The sequence below is a fragment of the Ambystoma mexicanum genome, chromosome 9 (genome assembly GCF_040938575.1).
Source record: "Ambystoma mexicanum isolate Mex_15411 chromosome 9, UKY_AmexF1_1, whole genome shotgun sequence".
Classification (NCBI taxonomy): domain Eukaryota; kingdom Metazoa; phylum Chordata; class Amphibia; order Caudata; family Ambystomatidae; genus Ambystoma; species Ambystoma mexicanum.
The window spans coordinates 989,496,213-989,521,638 of NC_090931.1; the positions used below are offsets into that span (position 1 = coordinate 989,496,213).

The 25,426-nt window shown below is 48.4% G+C and overlaps 1 protein-coding gene across 3 annotated transcripts in view; it reads left to right on the forward strand.

Moving 5' to 3' along the window:
* RAPGEF4 (Rap guanine nucleotide exchange factor 4) overlaps positions 1 to 25,426 on the forward strand; it is a 1,521,174-nt gene that overhangs the window by 781,233 nt on the left and 714,515 nt on the right. For all 3 annotated transcript variants that reach the window (XM_069616226.1, XM_069616227.1, XM_069616228.1), the window contains one exon: positions 12,717 to 12,778. In XM_069616226.1, coding sequence (XP_069472327.1) covers positions 12,717 to 12,778 — 62 coding nt within the window. The remainder of the gene's footprint in view (positions 1 to 12,716; positions 12,779 to 25,426) is intronic.

The following is a 25,426-nucleotide window of genomic DNA, read 5'->3' on the forward strand; positions in this document are numbered from 1 at the left end:
CTACTACCCCGAAGTCAGGCTTTAAAAAATGTCGGGACTGCGGTTCGAAGATGTCCATCATGGACCCGCACGACATCTGCCTCTGGTGCCTCGGCGAAAGCCACGCCACCGACGACTGCGAGGATTGCCAGTCCCTGACGTATAAGGCCTTGTGGGAACGTAAGAAGAAATTGAATGTAGGTAGGGTGTCTAAGCCCCATAAATCGAAGTCCGCTAGGCTTTCGACCGATGGCTCGAGGGGCCACTCTCCGCGTCGGCGAAATTCCAGGGGGTCTCGGTCTAGGAGTGGTTCCCGCCATTCCTCTGCCTCGTCAAGGCATTCTAGGAAGCACTGTCACCGGTCACCTTCCTCGTCGGAGGAGGACTCCACCAGACGGTTAACTTGTCCCACCAAGTCTTCGTCGCCGGCCGAATGGGATTCATTACGCCGGCAGATGTTAGCGATTTTCGAGTCGCAAGGCACAGTTCCATCTGCGCCTTTGAAAGAAGCCGGCAAGGAATGGGCTCGTTTACCACTCGTATGCCTTTGGGCTCGGGCGGTCGGCGCGACCATCGGTAGCCGTCGAGGTCCCACTCGGACAAGGGAGATCACCATAGCCGTGCCAGATCCAGGTCCTTGATGCCATCGAGACCGTCGGAACCTGTGAAGCCTTCGAAGAAGGCGTCGATGCCATTGGCGCCGTGTCCGTAGAGGGGCTCTCTCGAGGCTCCGCCCTTGAAGAAGTTGTCGATGCTATCAACGCCGTGTCTGTCGAGGGGCTCTCTCGGGGCTTCGCCCAAGAAGAAGTTGTCGACGCTGATTCCCTCGGCGCCCTCGATGCCGTTTGTGAAGGATTTGCCGGAGGTGCCCCTGAGGGCTGTGGAACCTCAGAGGAAGGCTCTCAGTAAGTCTGTGAGGCCTGATTTTGAGCCCTATTCTGTTCCTCCTCCTAGATTGGAATTTTCCAACCGTTACAAGATATTTCAGAGGTTGAGGAACTTTCTGAAGAGGAGATGGATGTGCCTCCTGATGTTCCTGATGATCTTTTGTCTGGGCATAGTCAGATAGAGGAACTCCGTCAGTCATTGCATGACGCTAGTAGCCTTGACACCTCTCCGGAGGTGGAGTTTGGCCCACATGAGCCTGGAGCGCATGCGGATTCCTCCTATCGGCGTCCCATGTCAAGGGTGGCAGAATACTTGGGGTGGTCTGCTCCACCTGTTGATTTTGCTCAGGATGATTTGACGGACATCCTGGATCAAGGTCCACCCACTGACCCGTTGTTGCCATTTCACATGGCTTTGCATAAGAGGGTGGCGGCGGCTTGGACTGCTCCGGAGAGTCTACCACAGTTAATAAGTCGCTTCTGAAAAAATACTGCCCATCCAGTAGTGACCCCTGCTACTTATCGACGCACCTTACTCCGGAGAGTTTGGTGGTGCAGGCTGCATACCCTACCATCCCTCCTGATAGGGACGATAAGCGCTTTGATGGTTGGGCAGGAAGGTATTTTCGGCTGGGGTTATGGCATTGAAGGCGGCCAACTCCACTTGTGCCTTAGCAAGATTCACACACACTCTGTGGAACTGTGCATCTTTGGCGGCTGAGCATATTCCCGAAGGGGAGGAACGGGATGGTTTTCTAGCCCTCATGCAAGATGGCAAGATTGCCATGTGTGAGTCCGTTCAGTCGGGTATGGACACGCCAGACTGTGTCAGCCGGTCTATGGCTGGAGCACCATGATACGCAAGTTTGCGTGGTTGCAGAAGTCGGGGTTTGCTCCCGATGTGCAATCCCGGCTTCTGAACATGCCCTTTGATGGTGTTCATCTGTTTGGCAGCAAATCTGACGAGAGCCTTGAGAGGTTGCAGACCTCCAAAGCTTCAGCGAAGTCTTTGAGAGCTGCTTTACGTCAACCTCCGCCTTTTCGTCCTAGGGGACAGGAATGGAGGGGAGATTCCTTTCGGTACTACTCTTCCTTTGGTAGATCGAGAGGAGCTGTCAGTCAAAGGGGCCACCATAGGAGTACCCGGGGTGGAAAGCAAGGTACTGGGGGTGCCAAAGCCGCTTGTGCAGTTGCCTCTTTGCCCTCAGGCACTGCCGCAGCCGTAGCCGCATCCCCTCAGTCATGAGGCCATGTCCCATGGTTCGCCGGTTGGGGGCAGACTTGCGCAGCATCTTGGAGAATGGCGGGCCATTACTTCAGATGTGTGGGTTCTGGAGATCATAGCCCACGGCTACTGCCTTCCCTTCTGGCAGAGGCCTCACGACAAACCAATGGGGAAGCTGTCTTTGAAGCGTCCAGATCCACTACTTGCACAGGAAATCCTGTCCCTGCTGCAGAAAGGCACAAGGGATGGTATTCCCCTTATTTTTTGATCCCGAAAAAAGACAGGGGATTGAGACCCATCATGGACTTGCATTGGTTTAACAAGCTCCTCAGGAAGTACAAGTTCAAGATGGTAACTCTTTCTCAAGTCCTCCAGGCCCTTCAACTTGAGGATTGGTTGGTGTCTCTGGACCTCGAGGATGCTTACTTTCATGTGCCGATTCACCCAAGCACAGGAAGTACCTGAGGTTCGCAGTTGGCGACTCGCATCTTCAGTTTCGGGTCCTGCCGTTCGGATTAACCTCCGCCCGAGGGTCTTCACCAAGCTGATGGTGGTGGTGGCAGTGTATCTCTGGAAAGGGGTGATTCACGATTACCCCTACCTGGACGATTGGTTGATCAGGGCGCGCTCTCCCGAGCAAGCCCTGGATCATCTGTCCATCACCTGCCACTCCCTTCACAAGCTGGGCTTCTCCCTCAATTTAAAGAAGTCCCATTTGACACCTTCCCAGCGGCTCCAGTACATCGGAGCAGTGCACGACACATCCCTGGGGCAGTGTTTGCCTCCACAGGTGAGGGTTCATCACATTCTGCAGATGGTGGACAAGTTTCAACGTGCTCAGAGTCTCCCGACGTTCGAATTCTTGAGGTTGCTCGGCCTCATGGCATCCTGCATTTTCCTGGTGCCAGAGGCAAGGCTGCAGATGAGATCTCTGCAGTGGGCTCTCAAGATGCAGTGGTTGCAGTTCTCCGGCAGGATGTCGTATTCCGTTCAGATTCCGACCTCGGTCGCCCAGGATCTTCTATGGTGGGGCCGACGAAGGCAATCTGATGAAGGGAGCACCATTTTGGCAGCCATGGCGGAGGTGGCGATCGTGATGGATGCATCCCTCACAGGTTGGGGAGCTCATGCCAACGAGTTGACAGCCAGCGGATGTTGGACTCCACATCAATCTGTTAGAGCTGAGGGCCGTCAGGCTAGCCCTGAAGGCTTTTCTGCCATATGCGGGGGAAGAATGTCCTGATTATGTCGGACAATACAGTGGCCATGCACTACCTCAACAAAAAAGGGGGGGCAGGGTCACTCCCGTTGTGCAGGGAGGCGATGGAGCTCTGGTTCTGGGCCATCCAGCAGGAAATTTCGATCTCGGCGGTTCATCTGGCAGGAGACGAAAACACGGCGGCGGACACTCTGAGCAGGCAGAGCACGATCTCTCATGAGTGGGAACTGGCTCAGGAAGTTCTTTTGGAGATCTTTGCCCTTTGGGGAACCCCACAAGTGGATCTCTTCGCCACTAGTGTCAACCGGAAGTGCAAGAGATTCTGCTTGCGGGAATTTAGGCCTTAGGGGACGCGTTCGTAGTGGAGTGGTCCTTCCCACTGCTGTACGCGTTTCCTCCAGTCCCCGTCATTCCGCAAGTGTTGCGGAGGTTACGGAGGTTCGGTTCCTGAATGATCCTCATTGCTCCGGCATGGGCCAGGAGAGCGTGGTGCCCGGACCTTCTAGACATGTCCATCTGCCGTCCACGCCGTCTTCCCTACCAAGATGATCTGCTCTCACAGGAGGGTTGTCGGGTTCTCCATCCAGAGGTGAAGTCTCTCAGCCTTCATGCTTGGTATCTGAAAGGTTGAGGTATAAGGATTGGGACCCCCCCGAAGATGTGATGGAGGTGTTGCTTTCGGTCTGAAGGCCCGCAGAAAATCACTGTACCGTTGCCGTTGGAGAAAGTTATGTGACTGGTGCAGGGTACAGAATGTGGATCATATCCAATGTTCCATTTCTTTGGTTTTGTCTTTTTTGCTTTCTTCAGCTGACAAGGGCCTGCAAGTGGGTACCATTAAGGGTTACCTGGCGACGCTCTCCATGTTTAAGCGCTCGTCTGAGGAATGATCTTATTTTAAGATCCCTTTGATTTCTCGGTTTCTAAAAGGGCTAACTAATGTGTTTCCACCGTCGCCTTTCTAGGTGCCGGGATGGGATTTGAATTTGGTTTTAAAGTTCCTAATGGTAGCTCCGTTTGAGCTCTTACATTCTTGTCCATTGCGACTGTTGTCCTTTAAAACTGTGTTTTTAGTTGCGGTTACTTCCGCATGCAGAGAAAGTGAGTTGCAGGCACTTTCCGCCAAGCCACCCTTTACTGTGTTCCACAAGGACAGGGTCGTCCTGCGGGTGCGGCCTTCTTTTCTTCCGAAGGTTGTGTCGGAATTCCATTTGAGCCAGAAGGTGATTCTTCTGGCGTTTTACCTCCTCCACATTCTGGTAAGGAAGAGGAGAGGCTCTATAGGTTGGATCCTAGAAGAGCTTTGAGTTCCTAGCTCTCATGGATGTCCCGGGTCAGAGTGGACGATCAGCTCTTTGTTGGTTATGCTGGAAAGCTCTTGGGCCAGGCTGTTTCCAAACAGACCTTGTCTAGATGGATCATTTTGAAGATCTCTGAGTGTTACCGTTTGGCAGGAAAGGACTCTCTAGTAGGCTTACGGGATCACTCTACTAGGGGTGTGGCTGCCTCCACTGCTCTACAGAGGGGCGTTCCTATTTGCAATATTTGCAAAGCAGCCACATGGGCCTCTGTCCATACTTTTGTGAGACACTATTCCTTGGACTCCATCCATGGGCAGGATTTGGTCTTTGGTAAGGCAGTCCTTTATTCAGCCATTTGATTGGGCATTCTAAAATTCTAAAATTGTTAATTCTGTTCCCACCTCCATAAATTGGTACTGCTTTGGGAGTCTGTCATAGATGTGGAATACGTCGGAGGGCACAATCCCCTTGAAGAACAAGTTACTTACCATATCTGGTAATGTTCTCCGACATATTCCACATTGCCCTACCAGCCTGCCCCTCTACTGAATTTCCTATGCGATTGCAGCTTACATTTCTGCAAGGCTTTCTGCAGTCATACTGGCAGGAGATTGGTGCAACAAGTTCTGGGAAAAAACTATAACTGAGGCTACGGGCGCTGTGCGTCCTATATATAATATCCAGTGATGTCGACCCACGACGGAGGCCCTCGAGGGACAATGGATCAACGCCACTGACGCAGGACACCCTCTGCCGAAAATGTTCCGAAGCAGCACAGCTGTGGACATTACCTGTCATAGATGTGGAATATGTCGGAGGAACATCCCATCGAAAGAACTTTACCAGATATGGTAAGTAACTTGTTCTTTCCAATAGTTGGGGTCTCTGACCCTTCTCCGGTGGTATGATATGATATGGCATTTATAACACGCCTATAAACAAGTGTTTCAAAGCACAATGAGGCAAGGGAGGGGAACAGAGGGAAGACAGAGACAACAATCTTACAAGGCCAGGTGAAATTGAGATCGCGCAAGTGCAGGGGAGGGGGAGGAGAAAATTGTGAGAGGGAAGGGGGAGGGGAATTGCAGTACATAGGATAAGCAGTAAATAAATAGAAACAATAAATAGGAACAATAAATAGCTGGTGCCAGGTGCAAGGGTAAGTGCATACATCAGGTGTCAAGCACTGGTAGAGGGCTCTAGGGATACAGAACCAGCCCCAGAGTGCAAGGGTTGCCGGGGGGCAGTGCAGGTGTGTATTTGGCAGGGAGGGAACCTGGGCCCGGGAACAGAGGGTAGCCAGGTGACCAGTGCAGTTTCAGTTTCAACCACAAGTTCAGCAGGGGAGAGGAGGAAAGAAAGCTGAGACAAAGAGGAAGGTCTTCTGGTGCTTCCGGAAAATGGAGATGGTTCTCCTCAATTTTCAGAGAGGCAGCGAGGCTGTTCCAGAGGGAGGCCCCATCCGAAGAAAGAGATCTACCACCAACTCGTTGCTTGGAGAAATGACTGACCCTGAGGGCTTTGGAGGCGGATGAGCAAAGTGTTCGAGAAGGAAGAATTTAGGAAGAGAGAGTTGAAGATATTGAGGCCCCAGACCCCGGAGGATCTTGTGGACAATGCAAAGAGGTTTGAAATTAATCATTGCAGCCAGTGCAGAGATTTCAGTCACAGAGAGATATGATCCCTGGGCTTGAGGCCAAGGACAAGTTCTGCAGTCCTGTTCTGGATGAGTTACAGAGGGTGGAAAGTAGGGACAGGCAGATTTAGAAAGAGGATGTTGCAGTAGTCCAGCCTAGAGAGAACCAGAGCTCTGGAGACAGTGAGCTTCTGAGGGAAGGAGAGGAAATGAAGAATACCTATGAGGAGGTGCAGCTGGTAGTGTGACTTCTTAGAGACTTCAGAGATGTGAGGAGAGAAGGAGAGTGTGGAGTTGAAGATGACCTCAGTGGTTTTATTTTCGCCACTGTGACAAGGAAACTCTCCTTGGTTGCTTAGTTTGTAAGTGTTAGGGTCCCCAAAAGTCTATCCTCCACCCCTGTGTCTCCACCGGGTCTCTTGCCACTTGCGTTACCTTCTGAGGGATTTCGGCACACCAACGGGAATTCCTGGGAGCGGGGTTCTTCTTTTTCATGCACCGGGCTTCTCTCTCCACTTTCCGAAGCACCGCGACGACTACGCACTGTGGTAAACTGCTTGGCTCTTCTCTCCTGCCTTGCATTTGAGTCTGCTTCAGTTAAACCCTCTGGGAACTCCTTCTGCACTTTGCCTGCGTTCTCCATTATTCTCTGACTCTGGTCTGCCCACAACTTTTGAAATGCTTGCTGGTTTCCGCACCTGTTGCCTCTTCCACTGAGCTTCACATGTTTGTTAGTCCATCGTCTATACCTATACAACGTTGTCAGTCCCTCCCTGGTGGATTATAAAAGTCCCTTTTTTCTGTTGATGACTTAATCCTCATGCCTCCTTGGGGCCACTTCGTACCAGTGCTAGCACAGTCAATGACCTTCATGTCTCCTGTGCTCTTCTTCATCCTAGTACTTTTGTCTTTGCCTTTATACCTATGTTACAAAAATACATAGGTTTACTTCAATAAAATGATTCTGAACAATGGCAAGGGCTATGGAATATTGGGGAGTGTCAATGCTCAATGGGCTGTACCTCAATCGTCCTTTTCCCCAGATAGGGTCCTCGCGCATTAAACCACCCCAAGGGGCACCATTGGGTAGCAGCTGGACCTTCCTTGCCTCTTGGAAAAGAGCTCCCCCTTGGGGAGAAGTGACAGCATTTTGTGAGTCGTCACACTTGTTTCAGTTCTTGCTCATCCACTGGCCTCATGGTTTCATTCATTGTCACAGTTTAATTCAGTAGCTATGATATGTTAAGCCGCATTTGTGTAGCACACCTCTGCTGTTTATACCTCCTTGTGGCATTGTGGATCTTCTCTTGTGATTGCTACATTCATGAGGTGTATTGGCCAGACATGGTGTATAAGGGTAGGTGACTAGGTTTCTTGGCAGGACATCTGAAGCTCAATAGCAGTCACCAACACCTTTCAATCACAGTGTGAGAGAGGGGGCTCAAGGTGGTCCAAGATCGAACAACCTTTCAGTCCAGGTTTAATGAGGCAATGCGCACGCAACTGTGTGAGTTGCTCAGTGACGTCAATTCACCAGAATGCCTGGTGTAGCGGAAGTGACATCACACACCAGATGCTATCACAGTAAGTGATGTCATATGACCTATGACATTACATGAAATGGCATTTAACCCTAACAACATCATCTGAAGGGACATATGGGTGTTTAAAAAAGAATATAAGCTCATATTTCATAAAGTACCAAACCGGTACTAAAGCAGAGATACAACATTTTAGCTATGAAGGATGTCATGTTATGACAGGGGTAGACCCTGAAGAACCAACATAAGCCAGCGGCATATCCATGAATATGCCACTACAACCTCACATTGCCATTAACTGCCATTTTATACCAATTATAGCTGCATGTGTGAGGTCTTGTAATAATGTGCCAAGTAAAGCCATACATGGCTGTGTGCTGCCATAACACTGTATGCAAAATGTATAGCCTTGCTCTCTACGTATTCAAAATATATTAGCTACAGCTTTATATATCCAGTTGCCACTATCATACGCTAAGTGCATCCTCAAGTGTCGAGTAATGCCACCCAATGTCAGTTAATGCCTCATACACCTGATATGGTCACCATATGCAAGGGAGGGCCTCACATGTCTAATTGCTGCCATAATATGTGAAGTGCAGCCCCAACTACCCCAGCAATGCTATTCAAAGCCTTTTATGCATTGAATAAGGAATCACATGTGCAGCCTCATGTGTAAATGATTCCATCATGTGCTATGATTCCACAGCATCAAATGTTCCAAAAACAGCACATAGTACCTTTGATTCTTGGCAGCTTTACATGGGTGATGTGCAGCCTCTGGTGCCCCAGGAAATGACATTAACCCCACTCTCATTCAGCTTCGGACAGGCCAGAGTCAAATAAAATTCACATGTTTCAAGGAGAAACACTTTTTAAAGCAACACTAATTTAAGACAATTACATTATTCTGAGCCTATGCTTTTTAATGCCAACACTTAGGAATGTATAATAATCCATTACTTATATAGCACATTCGCCAAAGCACTTTATATAAAACACTCTTTAATAAAATGGTTACCCGCCAACCAAAATTAATACTCATTTGTCAACCTCAGACGGATGAAGGTTTGTGTAGCCCAAACATGTGACCTGCACAATACTCATAGATCCCAGCAGTTAGCACTTAACCCAGCGGGCTATCTTACCAGATATTTCTCTTTAAATATGCATACCACAGCATTTGGTAATGGATTGGCTCTGGGGGTTACATTTCTTATTAACATAACACTTATTATTACAGTGCTTAGACGCTGAAGGAATATGTCATGGCCCACAAGTAAACCTGATAATAGTAGTGCTAGATTTAGTTTTAAAAAGGACTGGGGGGTGAGTGCAGGAGAATGTGGTGGGTAGCTAGCACAATAAATGCTTTTTAACTCCACAATTGATTAAACAACATACTGTGTTGCACTTGGATAGCTTAGCATGTTAAACGCTGAACGCTCACACGTGCCAGCTTTCACTTTCCAAGTTCATATATTAGCAGGGTTTAATCAGCCCTTCATCCTTCTGAGGTTAATCAATTAAGTACTATTACACTTCATAGTAATAACACCTATCTTTACAGTGCTTGGCTTACTGCAAGGAGCTCGTCTTGGAAACAAGAGATGAGCAGCATGGGTTTGATACCCTGTCCTGCGCTTAGCGGCTTGAGCAACATAAAGCGTGATATTAAAAAAGTAACATAAAAAGGTGCAGTATTTTTGCACAAAATGGTTGGTCTCAGAAACATAAATGAATCAAGCTAAGTCTAAATAAGAAATTCTTGGTCTGGGGCCTCCAGTTTGCCTCTCCTATATTTCCCAAATCTAATATCCAGCTTCACCTTGGTTAATATAGCACATTCGAGAAAACCAAAGCTTCCTAGGGCGATTTCTGAAAATAAAGCACATTCTAAGAACCTGCTTTATTTTCATCTCCACTCTGGCTCTGCTGTCCTTGTCCGAGGGTCACAAAGGCAGTGCCAGAAGTCACGGTGAAGCCCCCAGGGGTCGCATCTGCAACCCTTGGCGACCCCGAATGACATCCATGCAGTTTCTGTCTGGTAGTATCAGGTATGGGACTGTGGTGCCGACGGGTCTCTGCTGGTGTGTGTCAGAAGGAATTATTAGAAGGGGTGACTGGTAGCCTGTGGCACTCATTGTTGCATATTGATAGAATTGTGCAAGATGGTTTGCAAAGGTAGCGGGCGCCCCTCTCTCGATAGAACAAAGCTTGATAACCTGTTCAGTGGTTATTAACCACTTGAGAGTTCGCAGCCACTGCTTTTTCTCACTATGCCTTTTACAGATAGGAAATATACATGTGCCTATCAGTCTTTGTCCTGCCCAGTGGCAGTCCAGCACCGAAATGCAATGGAAATTCCAACCTGAACGAGAGTACCACCAGCAACCCCATACACGTGTTTCACCCTTGTTGGGGATCATCAGTGAGGTGAAGCTGTTGCCTCTCTAAGCACAGTGAGAGGGAGACCACGTCTGGTTGCCCCCAGGAGACCTAGGGTTACCAATCCCAGGTTCCTTGAAATTTGGTTTGCAAAGGTAGCGGGCGCCCCTCTCTCGATAGAACAAGGCTTGATAACTCGTTCAGTGGTTATTAACCACTTGAGAGTTCGCAGCCACTGAATTTTGCATAGCATTTCGGTGCTGGACTGCTCTTGTGGGCGGGACAAAGACTGATATGCAAGTGGATATTTGCCATCTGTGAAGGTACAGTGAGCAAAAAGCAATGGCTGCGAACTCTCAATGTGGTTAATAACCACTGAATAGGTTATCATGCCTTGTTCTTTCGAGAGAGGGGCGCCTGCTGCCTTTTTTGTATTTTTGAAAGGAACTTGGGGTTGGTCACCCTAGGTTACCTGGGGGCAACCAGACGTGGACTCCCTGCTCACTGTGTTTAGAGAGGCTCAGCTTCACCTCACTGATGATGCCCAAAAAGGCTGAAACACGTGTATGGGGTTGCTGATGGTACTCTTGTTCAGAGAGGAATTGCCATAGCATTTCGGTGCTGGACTGCTCTTGTGGGCGGGACAAAGACTGATATGCAAATGGATATTTCCCATCTGTGAAGGTACAGTGAGCAAAAAGCAATGGCTGCGAACTCTCAATGTGGTTAATAACCACTGAACAGGTTATCGTGCCTTGTTCTTTCGAGAGAGGGGCGCCTGCTACCTTTTTTGTAGAATTGTGCAAGATGTTAGAGAATGGGGAACACCTTCATATTTTGCAAACGGGCAGTTACATACCATTTCCTGAAGAACAGCAGAATACTGGATGCTTTCCCTTACCCGTATAAGCAAGCATTTTAATTCTGTGGTTGTGACGTACATGGGTGTGATGTGCTGTGTGATTGACGGGTTGTTAGTGCATGGTACCTGTGCAGCTCCGTTGTTTCATCACCCACATTAAGGTTACGTGTGTGTTCAGTTGGAATATATCAGAGGTGTCAGTGTGCAGCCGGAGGATCGCCGCAGCCAATTGAATGCAAATTGCAATCCCTGGAAGAGTTGCCTGAAATAATGTGACACAGCCTAACACAGCATAAAGTAGCCTAACAAGTCATATCAATCCATACCGAGGCATAACAAGGCATAACGAAGCACAATAGGGCCTTCTCACCAAACTCTTGCAACTGTCCTCTGCAGGCAGCTCCTATTCCAATCCCTCGCTTTGCCACTGTCAAAAACTCTCTCTCTCGCGTTTTCCCTCACTCTCTCACCTTTTCATGATATAGTGTGAACAGTGTGCAATTAAAATAATTGAATGTGTTATAAGGGGAACAGAGCTTCTGTGGGCTCCCATCAATCCTAATGGCAATTGTAGGAGTTCTGGGAGGCATTCACTTTTTGGTTCAGAGAAATAACTCGTATTCCTACTTGTGTATGATGGCTTGAAGGCTGATAGCAATCATGTAACACACCATAACTTGCAGCAGTGGTTTGTGTAGCAGCGTGTCCTGGGGCATTTGCCCATCTGTGCAATGCCAATTGGTCAAGAAACAACATTAGTCAGGCGTTCAGCAGGTTACCAAGATGCGTAACAAATTCCCACGTCCTTGCCCTTGAAATCTGCCCCAGTGTACTGAAGCGTGCGGAATTTCCACTCCCAAAAACGAACTCCTCTCACACGTCACACACAGCCACAGCCCAAGGGACGTCTCCTCCTTTCTACAGTGCACCCACTATCCTGTTGTTCAGGAAGCTCTACAATGTCCCTTTCAGCTAGATGACAGCAACACCAAGGTGATCTGCATCATACCCATACCGACCTCATTTTGGTCAACGACACCTACTCGCTGTTCAATCGACTGTACTCTAATTGACCACCCTACAGTCAATTAGAGTGCAGCGACCATTGCCCACCAGGGACCAGCAGCAACCAATACTTTGTTGTTAACAAAGTATTTTTTTTAAAGTGCAAGCTCTAAGATCAGGGGTTGCTATATAATGCCAGGGGTCGCTGGGGACGAATACAGGGGTCGCTGTTGCGACCTCTGGCGACCCCCAAATCATCCCAGAGCAGTGTCTGTTGGCTTTCTTGTCCAGGACAAAAACTGGGCAAGGGGGAGCTGGGCATGTGGAATCAGTGGGCTTTCAGATGCTGGTGCAGGCCACACAATGATCCTAAACCACTCTCTCCACACCTGCTTGGGCTACGTAGAATTGCCTTATGGCTCTTTGGCAAGTGCTTGGTATCCAGAGTGCCCAGGTGGGGTTTGAGTTTTGGGATCTGGGTGTGCATGTTTGGCTGCTTACTACCTCACTCACTTCATTTACTGTGACGTATGTCTATCACAGCATAATCGTGCGTGTACACTATCCAAGCACAACATGTATTCATGTAACCTGTTGCCGTATGTGATTTGATTTTGCGTTTGCAGGTGTGAGGCTAACACGTGCTTTTTGTTGTGATGTGTCTTTCTTTTAGGAATGTCTGACAAGGACACGCTGAACAGTGGTCTAGGGGCAGGCACGAAGAACAGCAACAAGGTAAAGTAAAAAATCTTGTAAAGCTTGTGTGTGCTTTGGCCAGTTACCAATGGCTTCTACTAGATCCAGATGCTTGCATGCGTGCTTTTGGAGAGCTGCTCTAGTACTATGGGGGCAAATTCCTGTTCAATCCTTTCAGAACTTGCTTTTTACATCTAATGGTATCTATGGGTTCCAGGTGATGTTTTCATATAATCTGGAAAAGATTTGGGCTGGAACAAGATGGCGCTGCGCTCCACCAAAAATGATCTTTCTGGAGTGCTGTTCCATGTACAACCGAGTCCAAACCAGTATCTGTCTCTCGCTTTGCACAGAGTTTACTGTCATTGTGACTATTCTGACAGATGAAAGGAGCACCATACTCAGTGTGCATTGCATGCTCAGAAGGAAATCACGCTGCAGTTACTATTACAGACATGTTTGATAAATTAGTGGTCATTTTTATGTTTCCAAAATGCACTTCGTTTTTATGCAAAGCAACCAGCATCCTATTTTCAAGTCACCTACATTCTTCCACACCCAGCTCCACCCCTCAGTTCTGCCCACACCACTGAACATCCGGCTCCCACCCCCTCTCCCACACTCCTGCTTGCAAAGGGGTCAAAGGAGGGAGTTTTGTCAATTTCCAGCACTGAATATAATCCGTTTAATGTCCAAAAACCAACAATCCACAACCTGGTCCTGGAGAAACGTTGTGTATTTGATCAAATATAAATTGCACCAGGGGTTGGTGGGTAAATCAGTCTGGGCAAGTGTGAGTAAACCTGGGTTGTATTTGTATTTTGTATCTACTTCTTAAAGGGGGGAAAGGGAATTCGTGTTTATTTGTTGCATTGCAGTGCTAAATGCCAAACACGATTAACTCAACACAATACGTAATGCTCTTCCATTGCAGAAAAGGCTTTGCAAGCATCCGGCTTTCGCGCTGCGTTTTCAATACACTAAAATACATTTAAAAGGAGATGACCTACGAAGGCCTATTTCCTGGCTGGGCGAAATTGCTGCTGTGGAGCAATCATTTGGCCATTAACATTTGTGAAAGGATTTTTAGAGCATGTAAATGCGCGCGCCGAATGCGTTCAATCATAGTTATTGCAAATGGCCTTTTGTGGCACCCGTCCAACCAGCTCATCACACAGAGCTGGATGTGTGAGCAGTGCCAACGTGGCTGTACAATTATAATAACAATAATCATAATGCTGGCGTCGGGGTCACAGACTCCAGCACGAGGACTGAAAACTAGTCAATTGACTTATGAAAGCAAAGCCTTTGGAGAGCAGCATAGCCTTCTGGGTAGAAAGCAACCTTCCGTTTCCTTCAGATTCATTGGCAAAAAGCGCATAATTGCAACAACGGGCGCCAATTTCTGGATATTCTGGTATGGCCACAGTTTTAAATCGGAACCTTGACACAGCCGCTTTAATTGATACTACATAAAAGGGCGCTGCAACTCCAAACAAGCGAGGGCGGTCTGTGCATGGGCTTAAAAATTGTCACTTTTGATCATGGAAAAACGTGCTTCCTTTTCCTTTGACTCGGTGGTCTCAAAGAAACGTCTTAATAATCAGATCGAATGGGGGGCTTCTTGCCACTGATGTAGCTTCCCGCTAGTGCAGAGCTGCTGAAAAGGAGATACCGGAGACAAGCTAAATAGACAACCTTCTTTATTCTCTTACAGCAGACTCCCTTCCTTCTTCGTCACTTCATTTTCTCCTCCCTTCTCCCTCCGAGTACCTCCTTTTGTCTACAGTGTTACTTTGAAGACACAGCAGGGATCACCCCCACTGAAAATGGTCATGGAAGGAGATGCTGCAGGGCTCGAACTGTACACAAAGCAAGCATTGGCAATGCCAACAGTTTGGGTTTTTGTGTAGGCATGGGAAAGGCACTTGTCAGGCACGTGATGGAATTAACTGGCCATCGAGGCTAGCAGGTGCAAAATGATGCACGTACCTGGGTATCGCTTAGCAGTGCCTGGAAAATGCCGCTTTTGCAGAAATCAAAAGTGTTGGCTTTGCCAGTGCTTGTTTATGACAGGACTTCAGCGAAGGACATGCATAGTGCTTATAAATCGAGTAGCTAAAAGCAGACCTGGTTAAGACATTTTTATTACACCAGAAGCGTGTTTAAATCTCCAATGAAGTCATTAACTCTCAAAAGACTGATTTGAAAAAACACTGGCAGGCACTTCGAGTGCAACGTTTGATGGTGAGGCTTGATTAAAGCGAGCTCAAACAGTTCCCACGAGAAAGTGTTTTGGGTGGGGGGCAGGACCTTGGTGGAATGGTCATAGGGATTAACGTGGCGATGGGCAGCCAATGGGTGGGCACATAACCAAACAACACCTTCAAGCTGTGTGTCCCTCCTCATATGCCATCAAATTGCCCGAACTAAAAATACTGGACCTATGTTCACCTTTGCCAGCCCTGACCCACACTCACCCTCACCCTCACCCTTAGATACAAACTGCATACCTGGGTCCTGACTTTCCTCCATTCCAATCTCCCAACATTATTTTACAACTGTACTATCAACACTGAAAGAAATAGTGAGAAAAAGATGCACCTAAACAAATACCACTATTTCTATCAGTCATTATCCCTAGAGCATGCAGCTTTATGCACCCTCCCCTTTCGAATCACCCCTTTGCACGTCTTAAACAAATATGCCCTCCACTGGCGGCGCTCTGTATTATAAAAAGTAATTTTTTAAAACGTATTTAATTTTTTGATAGCGCCCAAGACCCCGTAGGTATCACAGCGGTAGTGAAGGTTATATTACAGTTTGTTCATTGTGACAGGGAGATTACAAAGTAGTATTGCAGAAGGTAGAGTTTTCATTACAGGCAATACATTATAGGCAGCAGTTTAGGCATATTAGTCAAACAGCGCAGTTTTGACTTTTTTGCGAAAGATCGGGTAAGAGGGTTCTTCTTGGATACAGGACGAGAGCATGTTCCAGAGTGTGCGAGAGATAACGGTGAAGCTCATTCTTCCCGCTCTTTTTCTGATGAATCTTGTAGTAGTTAACGAAGTGGAGGAGGAGGATCGCAGGCTGCATGAATTGGACTTTTTTGAGATGCGGTGGGTGAGATATGGAGGTGCAGTGTTGTGGAGGCAGTGATGAGTGATGGCTGGAATTTTGAACTCAATGCACACCTTAATTGGTAGCTTGTGGACTTCGCGTCTCACTGGGGAGATGTGATCAGATCGTTTCACACCCCAAACTGCCATGAGGGCATTGTTTTAGATCAGCTGTTGTCTATTGAGGTTTCTTTGGCGGTTCCTACAAGGATGGCAGTGCATTAATCTAATGTGCTGCCAATAATGGCCCTGGCCAGCGTGAGGCAGTTGTTGGGAATAAGGATCTTTCTGGATAAGTTAATGAGTATGGTAAAGTAGGCAACGAACGAGGTGACTGCCTTGACATGTTTTTGCATGTTTAGCTCTGAGTCGAGATTGACCCCCAGTGTTTTGACATGGTTTGATACAGGGGTGCTGTTCCCATTGATACGAAAAGAGGCAAAAATAGGGTCAAGGTGTTTGAGATGGTGCATAGAGCTGACAATGAGCAGCTCAGTCTTGTCATTTAGGCAGAGATGGTGGTTGGCTGGATGATGCTGTAGATACGGTTGATATTCGCAGAGTCAAGTTCATGGTTGCCGGTGAATTTAAGGAGGACCTGCATGTCATCGGCAACGTTTGTGTACGGGATGTTTAGGCTGTCTAGATAGTTAAAGAGTGGCTTGGTGTATATATTGTACAATGTAGCTGAAACACAGGATCCTTGTGGGACCCCATAGGAGACGGGGATGGGATCAGCTGCTTCAGCCCCAGCAAAGAACCTAGAGGTTTGTTAACTCAGGAAGGACTTTATCTAGTTGGCCGCTTAGAAGGAGAGATTGAAAGTGACAGTGGTGTGGTGACATAGGATATCGTGGTCGACGAGATCGAAGGCTGTCGAGAGGTCGAGTAGGAGGAGGATGGCTAGATCCCCAGCATCACGGATGTAATCTTTAGGTCGAGGAAGGCAGATTCTGGGCTGTGTCTGGACCCAGATTGGCGAGTGCCAAGTAGATTGTGGATTTCTAGATGGGTTTGGAATTGGGAGTAGGTGGTGCAGTTCAGTATTTTCAGGAGGTATGGCACCGTCATGATTGGGTGGCAGCTAGTAGGAAGGGTGGGGTCGAGAGAGGGTTTTTACAGGATTTGCATGATCCAGACTTCATTGATGGAGTTGCAGAATATGTAGGAATTGAAGGAAGCGTTGATAAATTTAGCAGTGGTGGGAGTGAAGGGGTCGGTGGACAGCTTGATGATGTGGGCTGGGCAGATGTCGCCTGTGCAATTTGAGTCATTGCATGGTGGTGAGCACATCGGTCGGGGAGAAATAATAATAATTTTGCATTTATATAGCACTACGAACCCTCCGGTATCTGAGTGCTGCTTATCATTACCCACAGTGTGTGGTGCCCATTTATTGACCTCAGAAGGATGAAAGGCTTAGTTTGGCCCTGCCGGGATTCGAACCTACATTGGCAAGCTCTGCACTGATGTCAAAGTGAGCGCTCTACTCGCTGTGCCACTTGACCGGCTGGTAGTTTAAATGGAAAGGGGGATCGTGGGGGCTGGAGAGGCAATGAATATGGGGATATCCGAATTTTTGGTGGGGAGAAGAGATTTCTTGAGAGTAGTTTTCTCTCTGCGGTTCTGGGTTTCGTTAGCCAGGGCTGATTGTACAAGGGAGAACCAGGCTTTGTCTTTCGGGAAGCTAGCGATAGGAGGGGCTGGACCTTTGAGGATTTTAAAGAGCTCTCTTTTGTTAGCACTGGCTTAATTAATTCGAGTAATGTAGATGCTGGCTTTTGTGCTGATAATTGCTGTTTTGCATGGGATGACAATGTTGCTAAAAGGTATAAAGTTAATCCGTGCAGAGGACTGAGTACAAAGAGCAGGGTTGCATGGAGGGATATTGCTATACTTCGCAGACTCCATAGACAAGGTTTGGGCTCGGGCATGGACATGCGTGTAGAAGTAGTGAGTTTGGGATGATCAGAGCCAGCCCATGGCGTCTCGCTTGGTGCAGGCGTGTTAAAAGATGGCAGTTGTAGTATGGTTGGACTGGGAGCAGAGTGTAGAGAGAGTGGTATGAGTGCACCTCAGAGCATTTTGTTGTAATGTCGCAGAGAGTTGCCGTTGATGGCGGACGGACCGCAGCAACGAGAGGCAGGAATGAGGCTGGGGTTCCCAGAAAAAGCAGAGGGTCATCATTTCCTTACTTCCCAAGCACTTCAAAATATGAGATGGTGTTTTGTCATTGAGCATGGTAGAGTGGCCCCAATGGTGGAGGGCTCTTGATGGTGCACACCACTTCGGAAAGCCTGGCAGGGCCTGCTAGCCCAGCATCTAATAAGTGGAGACTCTCCAAACATCAAGCTACCCACCCTTGTTTCGGCGACCTGGGATGTCTCGAGCACCTGACTTGTCTGCAGCTGTCTTGCTGCTAGGCTGCCTGGTGAGGTTGTTGTGTATTGTGCAGTTTCTCTGTGCATTGCAGTTTCTCTGCCTCTCTCTCTCTCTCCCCCCCCCCTTTCCATCTCTCTGCTCTCTCCCTCCATGGTGCTCTCCATCTCTCCTATTTACTCTACTCTATCACCTATCCTACCACTCCCTCAAAGCCTGGAAGGGAAAAGTTCAAAAAAGATCTCCTGGGCTCCAATCCAGGCATGCCCATCACTGACACCTAGGCCAATGATTCTTCCAGGCAGCTTGTCACAGACATCCTCTTTGTCTCTCCCTCTCCGGACCTATGGACTCGCCACATGTCTTCTCTCCTTTCTCTTTGTTGCCCATTAATGGTGGCACCACATGAGAAGTACTATTGGCATGCTTCCCATCCTCTAGGTGCATCATTAATGTCCATCAGAATGGCATTGTCATGGCCCAGGGTTCTCAGCCCAACCTCCTCCTTCTTGATAGGCATCTTCCATCTCTCATCAGCTTCCTCCCTTCTCCTACCATAACCCCTTTTGCCCCTTCTTGACCAGAAATGGGTGTACCACATCCCTGTAAGCCTCCTTGGAAGACCTTCAACTGTGGCAACCAGCGTCACCTAGCTACCCTAAACTTTCGCTCTGCTGTTAAACACTTCTCTGATATTTGTCTCCTTCTTGAAGACTTTAACCTTGACATTCTCGTTCTCACTGAGATGTGGTTCACTGCCAGCTCTGTCACCGCTTTTGACACACTCCTCCGTGGGGGGCTACAAGATTCTCTCTAAGCCCAGGCCTAACCAGTCTGGAGGTGGAGTGACCTTGATCTTCCCTGAATGTGTCCCTACTACTATCATTCCCACCCAGACCTACACTTCCTTCAAATGCTTCGTCTGCAGACATGGTGTCTCTCCAACTCTCTCATTGACTCTCGCCAACATCTACAGGATCTCTGGTCCGGTCTCCCTCTTCCTCTCTGAATGGCATCACCTCACCTCCTCTCTTCTTGCCTCCACCTCCAAGCTTCTCCTCCTCTGAGACTTCAATATTCACCTTGACTCTCCTGATTTGGCTACTGGACTCTTCCGCAACCTCTGTGACTTTCTTTCATTCACCATTCATCCCTGCGGTCCGACACACTCAGACGGACATACCTTGGATGCTCTCATCTCAGCAGACATCCCCATCTTCAACCCTCTCACTACACCTCTTTTCTGGTCTGTCCATGCTCTCCTGTCTTCTCACTTGGATCTCTTAGGTCCTTCAGCTAAGCCTCTGCCTGCACTGCCAGTCTCCTGCTCCGTCATTCGACCGATGAAGTGAGTGTCAGTTGCTGCTTTTGCTGCCACTTTCATTCCCCCTCCCACTCCTGCCACAGACTCCCACACTGACTCTGCCCTTGCTAATCTTCACCTCTCTATCACCAACACCCTAGACATCCTTGCCCCTGTCATGATGTTCTGCATGAAGCCTGCCTCCAAGGCCAACACCTGGTATGACTCTGACCTAGCCTCTGTGAAACACAAGTGCTGAGTTGCTGAGCAGAAATGGCAGGCAGCAGGCACATACTCTGACAGACTGGCCTGCTCTGTCAGAGGATGTTATTGCTCTAAAGGCAATACAGACTCTCTATCCCTCGAAGAAGAGGGCCCATATCCAGGCTTGCATCTCTGGGGCCACTAGCAACACGGGCAAACTGTTTAAAATCTGCAAGGAACTCGCCAATCCTACTGCAGTCTCCACTTCTCCCCTGCCATCCCTGACCCTCTGTAATTCACTGGCCTCCCACTTCTTAAGCAAACCTCAGGACATCCTGTTCTCACTCGCCTCTGCCCCTCTTCCTCCTCCCAACCCAGATCTCTTGCCTCCCTTGGGCCCCCTCCCCCTCCTACTCTCCTCTTTCTCTCCCATAGCACAGGATGAGGTCTCTAGACAAGTCCTCTCTATGAAAGTCTCCTCCAAACAGGTGCTCCCCTGCTTCTCCGGAACCATCAAGGACAACATTGCCTCCCTTCTGCCAGCCTTTGCTGATTCCTGTAATCACTCCTTTGCCATTGGCTCCATCCCGCTATTCCTCAAGCACTCCCTTGTGCATCCTCTCCTCAAAAAGCCCTCTGCTGACCCCTCCTGCCTGGCTAACTACCGCCCTATCTCCCTTACCCCCTTCCTGAGCAAACTCCTGGAGAAACTGGTCATCTCCCAACTAATCCAACAAACAGAATTGGTTTGTTGTCTCCACGACCACCAGTCTGGCTTCAGAGCAGCCTGAGGCACGGAAACCGCTCTCCTGAACACCCATGAAGACTTGCTCTTAAATCTCGATTGCAATCCGTTTTATCCTTCTGGATCTTTCCTCTTCCTTCGACATGGTCAATCATGCCACCATGACAAATCGGTTCTGTGACACCCTGGGCATCATGGTCCTGGCATTGGACTAGTTGACCTCATTCCTCTCCGACCGACCTTTCCAGGTTCAACTGGGCCCTTTTCTCTCCCCTATCATGCTCTCCACATGTGTCGTCCCTCAAGGCTCTACCCTCTCGCCTTGATCCTCTAGCCCAACTGATCTCCTCCTTGTCCCCTCGCTTCCAATGTTATGCAGATGACACGCAGCTCTCCTTCAAGCTTCCCTCTACTGCCTCCTCTTCCTCCTCTCTCATCATTGACTGTCTGATTGCTATTCAGGCACAGTGTGCTGCCAATGATCTCTGCCTGAAATACAGTGAGGTGAGACTGAGATCCTTCTCATTGGGACCCCAACACCCTCCTACCCTCTGGCTGCCCTCTATGGGTCCTCTGACCTCATCCTCTTGTGAGGCAAAAAACCTTGGTATCATCGTTGACTCCTCTCTCTCCTTCTCTCCTCACATTGCGGACCTTGCCAAGAAGGCCCACTATCAGCTGCACCTCTTCAGAGGCATTCTCCATTTCTTCACCTTCCCCCAGAAACTCAATGTCTCCAGAGCTCTGGTCCTCTCTAGGCTTGACTACTGCAACAGCCTCTTCCTCAATCTACCTTTATCCTACCTTCGCCCCCTTCAACTAATCCAGAATACGACTGCAAGATTTATCCTTTGCCTCAAGCCCAGGGACTGCATCTCTCCAGCCCTAAATTTTGTCCACTGTCTCCCAGTGGCTGCTAGAATCAAGTTCAAGACCCTCTGTATCACCCATAAGACTTTCTGGGGCCTGGGATCCAGCTACATCCAACTCTCTCTTCCTAAATACCTCCATGCTAGAGCCCTTCAGTGTACTAGCTCCAACTCTGTTTAGATCAGACACTTCTCTAAGCTGAGAGTGGGGGTAGATCTCTCTCCTCCACACAAGCCTCCCCTGGAATGGTCTCCCTGCCCCTCTCAGGCTTGAGTCAGATCTCCTAAAGTCCTGGAAGCTCCTCAAGACCCTCCTTTTCTCTTCTTCATTCCCTCTCTGTCTCCCCTGCTGACACCCCCGTCTGCCGCAGTGACTGGCTGCCTGGCTCCCTCTAAGTTCTACAGGGCATCAGGCCCCCCACCCAGTCCACCCCTCTCCTCACACTTAGCATGTGGACCCTTACCCCCTGCACGCCATGCTATCCCTAGCACTTGCCGACCTGGCGTTCCCTTAGCACTCGCCTACCCCATGTGACCCCCTTCCCCCTCCTCCACCCCCACTTTCACTTTCACTCTCTCCTCTTTACCCTGCACTTCCCTTCTCACCCTAGCATTTTGCACCTCACTCTACCGGCATCCCTCCTCGGCCCCCCTCCCTCACACTTCTTGGTACTGCACTTGCACAATGAAAATGTCACAAGGCCTAGTAGGGCTGTTATTGTTATCTTTCTCCCTTGTCCCCTCCCCTTTTTTGTCTTGTGCCACCTTGAAACACCATTTGTTGTATAGACGCCTTAGAAATATCCAATAAGGAAAGAAAGAAAGAAAGAAAGCAGCCGATGCCTACCCGCCACTCTTTTAGTCTCTTAAGAAAAAGAAAACCCTTTGCATACATATTTATGGGGCATGTTCTCGGGGGACCCAGAATGGCTACTGTGAGAAGGCTTTACTGAAAACTAGACTTTCCCATATGGCCATGTTCCACACCAGTCAGAAGGAAAAGTTTGAAGAGTAACTAATATCTCTACCACGCAGCATGGTGCCATTTAATGTTGTCATTTAAGCCCAATGTATAATTTCTTGTCTGAAATATGAGTTGTTGTTCACAGCGTAGTAAGGCTGCGTCCATGGTATGCTTGTTAGTCTCAGGGTATCTGAGGGATCACAATCCAGTGGAAGGAATCTTGTGGGTCAGAGAGTTAGAAGGTACAGACTTTACTGGATTCTTCAGGAAACTCTTATGCTCCATCATTCGCTCCTTGGCTTACATTGTAATTTTCCAAATGAACTTTCAGTCACACTGGCAGATAGGTGACTTGACATATTTCTAAGGACATAGTTGGTGTGTTTTGTTCTGCAGTTTGTGTGGTGGCCTTACTCCATGATTTGGGTAAATCATTATCAACCTCAGTGGTACTTTCAGATTGAATGCACACTCCACAGGAACCAGAGGGGTGATGTCCTGTAATGGGGAGCAGACCAAGCTATACAGGATCATTGTACTTTGCCTTGTTCGCTTAGTCACAGAAATGTGATTGCAAGCAAACATTTATATTCTGGATATTTTTACTACTTTTCTATGCTAAAATACCTATGGGAATAGAGTGGGAGCTACTATTCAGGATGTTCGAATGCCATGAGATGACTTATTGGATTGGCATGTGGAGGGTTGGGGAAGTCGCAGTAGTAACACTCATGGTATGCGGAGGTGTGGCCCTCTCATAGGGCAAAACATTGGCTGTCCTTATCCTGTTTAACAAATCCGTGTAAGAGACATCCGGGGAGATCTTTGTATCTGTTTCATTTACAAAAGAAATCCCATAGTGTTATGGCTTGGTACTCATACATAGTAACCATACAATTGATCCCAATGGGAGATTGCCCCTTAGATATTATGATTGAAATCTGGAGCATCTCAGAATAGAATCAGTCCATATGCCTGGAGTATGGCTTGATTTTCAAGTGCGCCCAGCCTCTGAGACTTGTCAGATTTACAAAGTGCAATGCTACTTCCAAGGTTTATTTATTTATGTAGTGGTGTTTTGTAATGCACCATTTGTGAAACAGGCCACTCCGTAGTGCCCTACGTGGAAAGGGTGGCAGGAAAGGGCAGCTGATCTTCAACGCCTTGCAATATTTGAATTAGGTAAGGGCATGGGAGGGGCAGGCGACCAGTATAGGTAATAAACATAAACAAGTGTAGGTGTCATTAGTTGGATTGGGCCACCAATGGCCAACACTGCATATGCAAGAGTGCATGGCATCTGGGGACCCAGTGGCCAGGCCAATGCCAGACAGAACAGTAAACAAGTGCAAAGGTATATGGTAGCCTGCGAGGTTCAGAGCCATGGCCTCAAGGCGTTTCTGGAAAGGAAAGAAGGGAGACCAAGATCCACCCAAGGTCCGAAGCAGGGCCAAGGGTTTTCTAAAACTAGATGGACTTCGTAGGATCTTTGGTGGGTAGAGAGGTTGTCCTGTAATCTAGCACCAGTGATCCTCCTACTCTTAGGCCGCCAGACAATTAGGGATCTGGGGGAAACAGATATTAGGAGTCTAGTGGGGAAGTAAGTGGACTCTTTCTTCTGTCTGAATGTACACAGGGCCTGACCACACTAGGCCCCGTGAATGAAGCTAACGGTTTTCAAGGCTCACCTCCTGACTTCCACTGCTATGCCTCAGATTTATTGATAGAGGTGCCCATCAAATAAAAAAAAACAATATGTGGCTGCACCATCTCAGTGGATCAAATCATCAGGTACTTTCAAATGCATCTCCTTTGTGACTACATATGAGTGGATCACGTTTTCAGAGGAACACTAGCATAGTCAATGTCAATGTCTGAACCCAGCGTAAGATCCTGACCTTCGACTAGGAGCCTTGCAGAATCATGATGGTGTGAGTGGTATTTTGGTGGTACGAGCACATCCGTAGAATGCCTTCCTTGAGGATAAAGTCTGCGTATTGTGAAAGAGGATTAGGCACAGAGTCAATGGCAGACATGGTGGGACGGCTTCCAGGTATTGCTCTGACTTTTATGTATTTTCAGCTGGATTTCAAATGTTTGTTCATGAGGCCTTCAGAGTCACGTCCAGCCTTCTGCAGAGACAGCAGCCCTTCTGTCGCAGCTCTTTCTGCAGCCCTATCTGGGATCCCAATAAGAAGATATTTTCTGATTACCGTCGGATAATTCTTTGTTACATTCCTCTCCTTATTGATTTGTCACCAATAAGATGACCACACCATTTTGTCCACTGCATGTATCAATTCACTGTTCACAGCCAAGTAATTAATGTTCACTAAAGAGGCCTCACTGCAAGTTCGGCGGTAGCCTTGCCGGTAGAACCGGCAGGCTGCCGCTGAACTTGTGAATTTTTCTGGCACCCGTGAATGGGCAATTACCGGGTTATTATGGCCCCGCCGGACCCGGTAATTGCCCATTTGCGGGTGTTGGTATAAAATGCTCTCCATTCCCATGGGAGGTTGGATGCACCGGCACCATTCTTGAATGGTGCCGGTGCATGCGACATACTCTGCTCGTGGGTGCCGGCATGCCCGCCAGGTCAGACCTGGCAGGCGGGAGGGGCAACCCTGAGCAGAACTCGTAGTTTGCCGGCCTGGTAACAACAGTACCGGCAAGCTTACGGTACCATTGTTACCGGACCAGCAAACTTATAATGAGGCCCCATAAGTTCTGAAATGGATACTTCTTATTCTTACGCAAAACTAAAAGTTGATCACTGGAAGGTGTTGAATTAATCATACCCTCCGCCATTGCTCTGGGCAACCCTCCAGAGCATTGTTTTTCAGCCTGCCTTGACATTGCAGGAGCAGAAAGCCTATATGCAAATCAGGCGTGGTGCCACTCAAAAGGGGCAGTCCCGCCCGATTGCTAGGCAACGTCCATGCCACAGGAAACCAAAAGCAAGCCCAGGCATGTGTCAGCCTCATTGGGCATCGTCAGTGAGTTGAAACTTCGGTCTACAGGCACAGCAGGCATGGGGCTCTCGTCTAAACATTCCCCTCCAACTCGGGGTGACTATTGCAAAACTGGCGGTTGATGGCTGG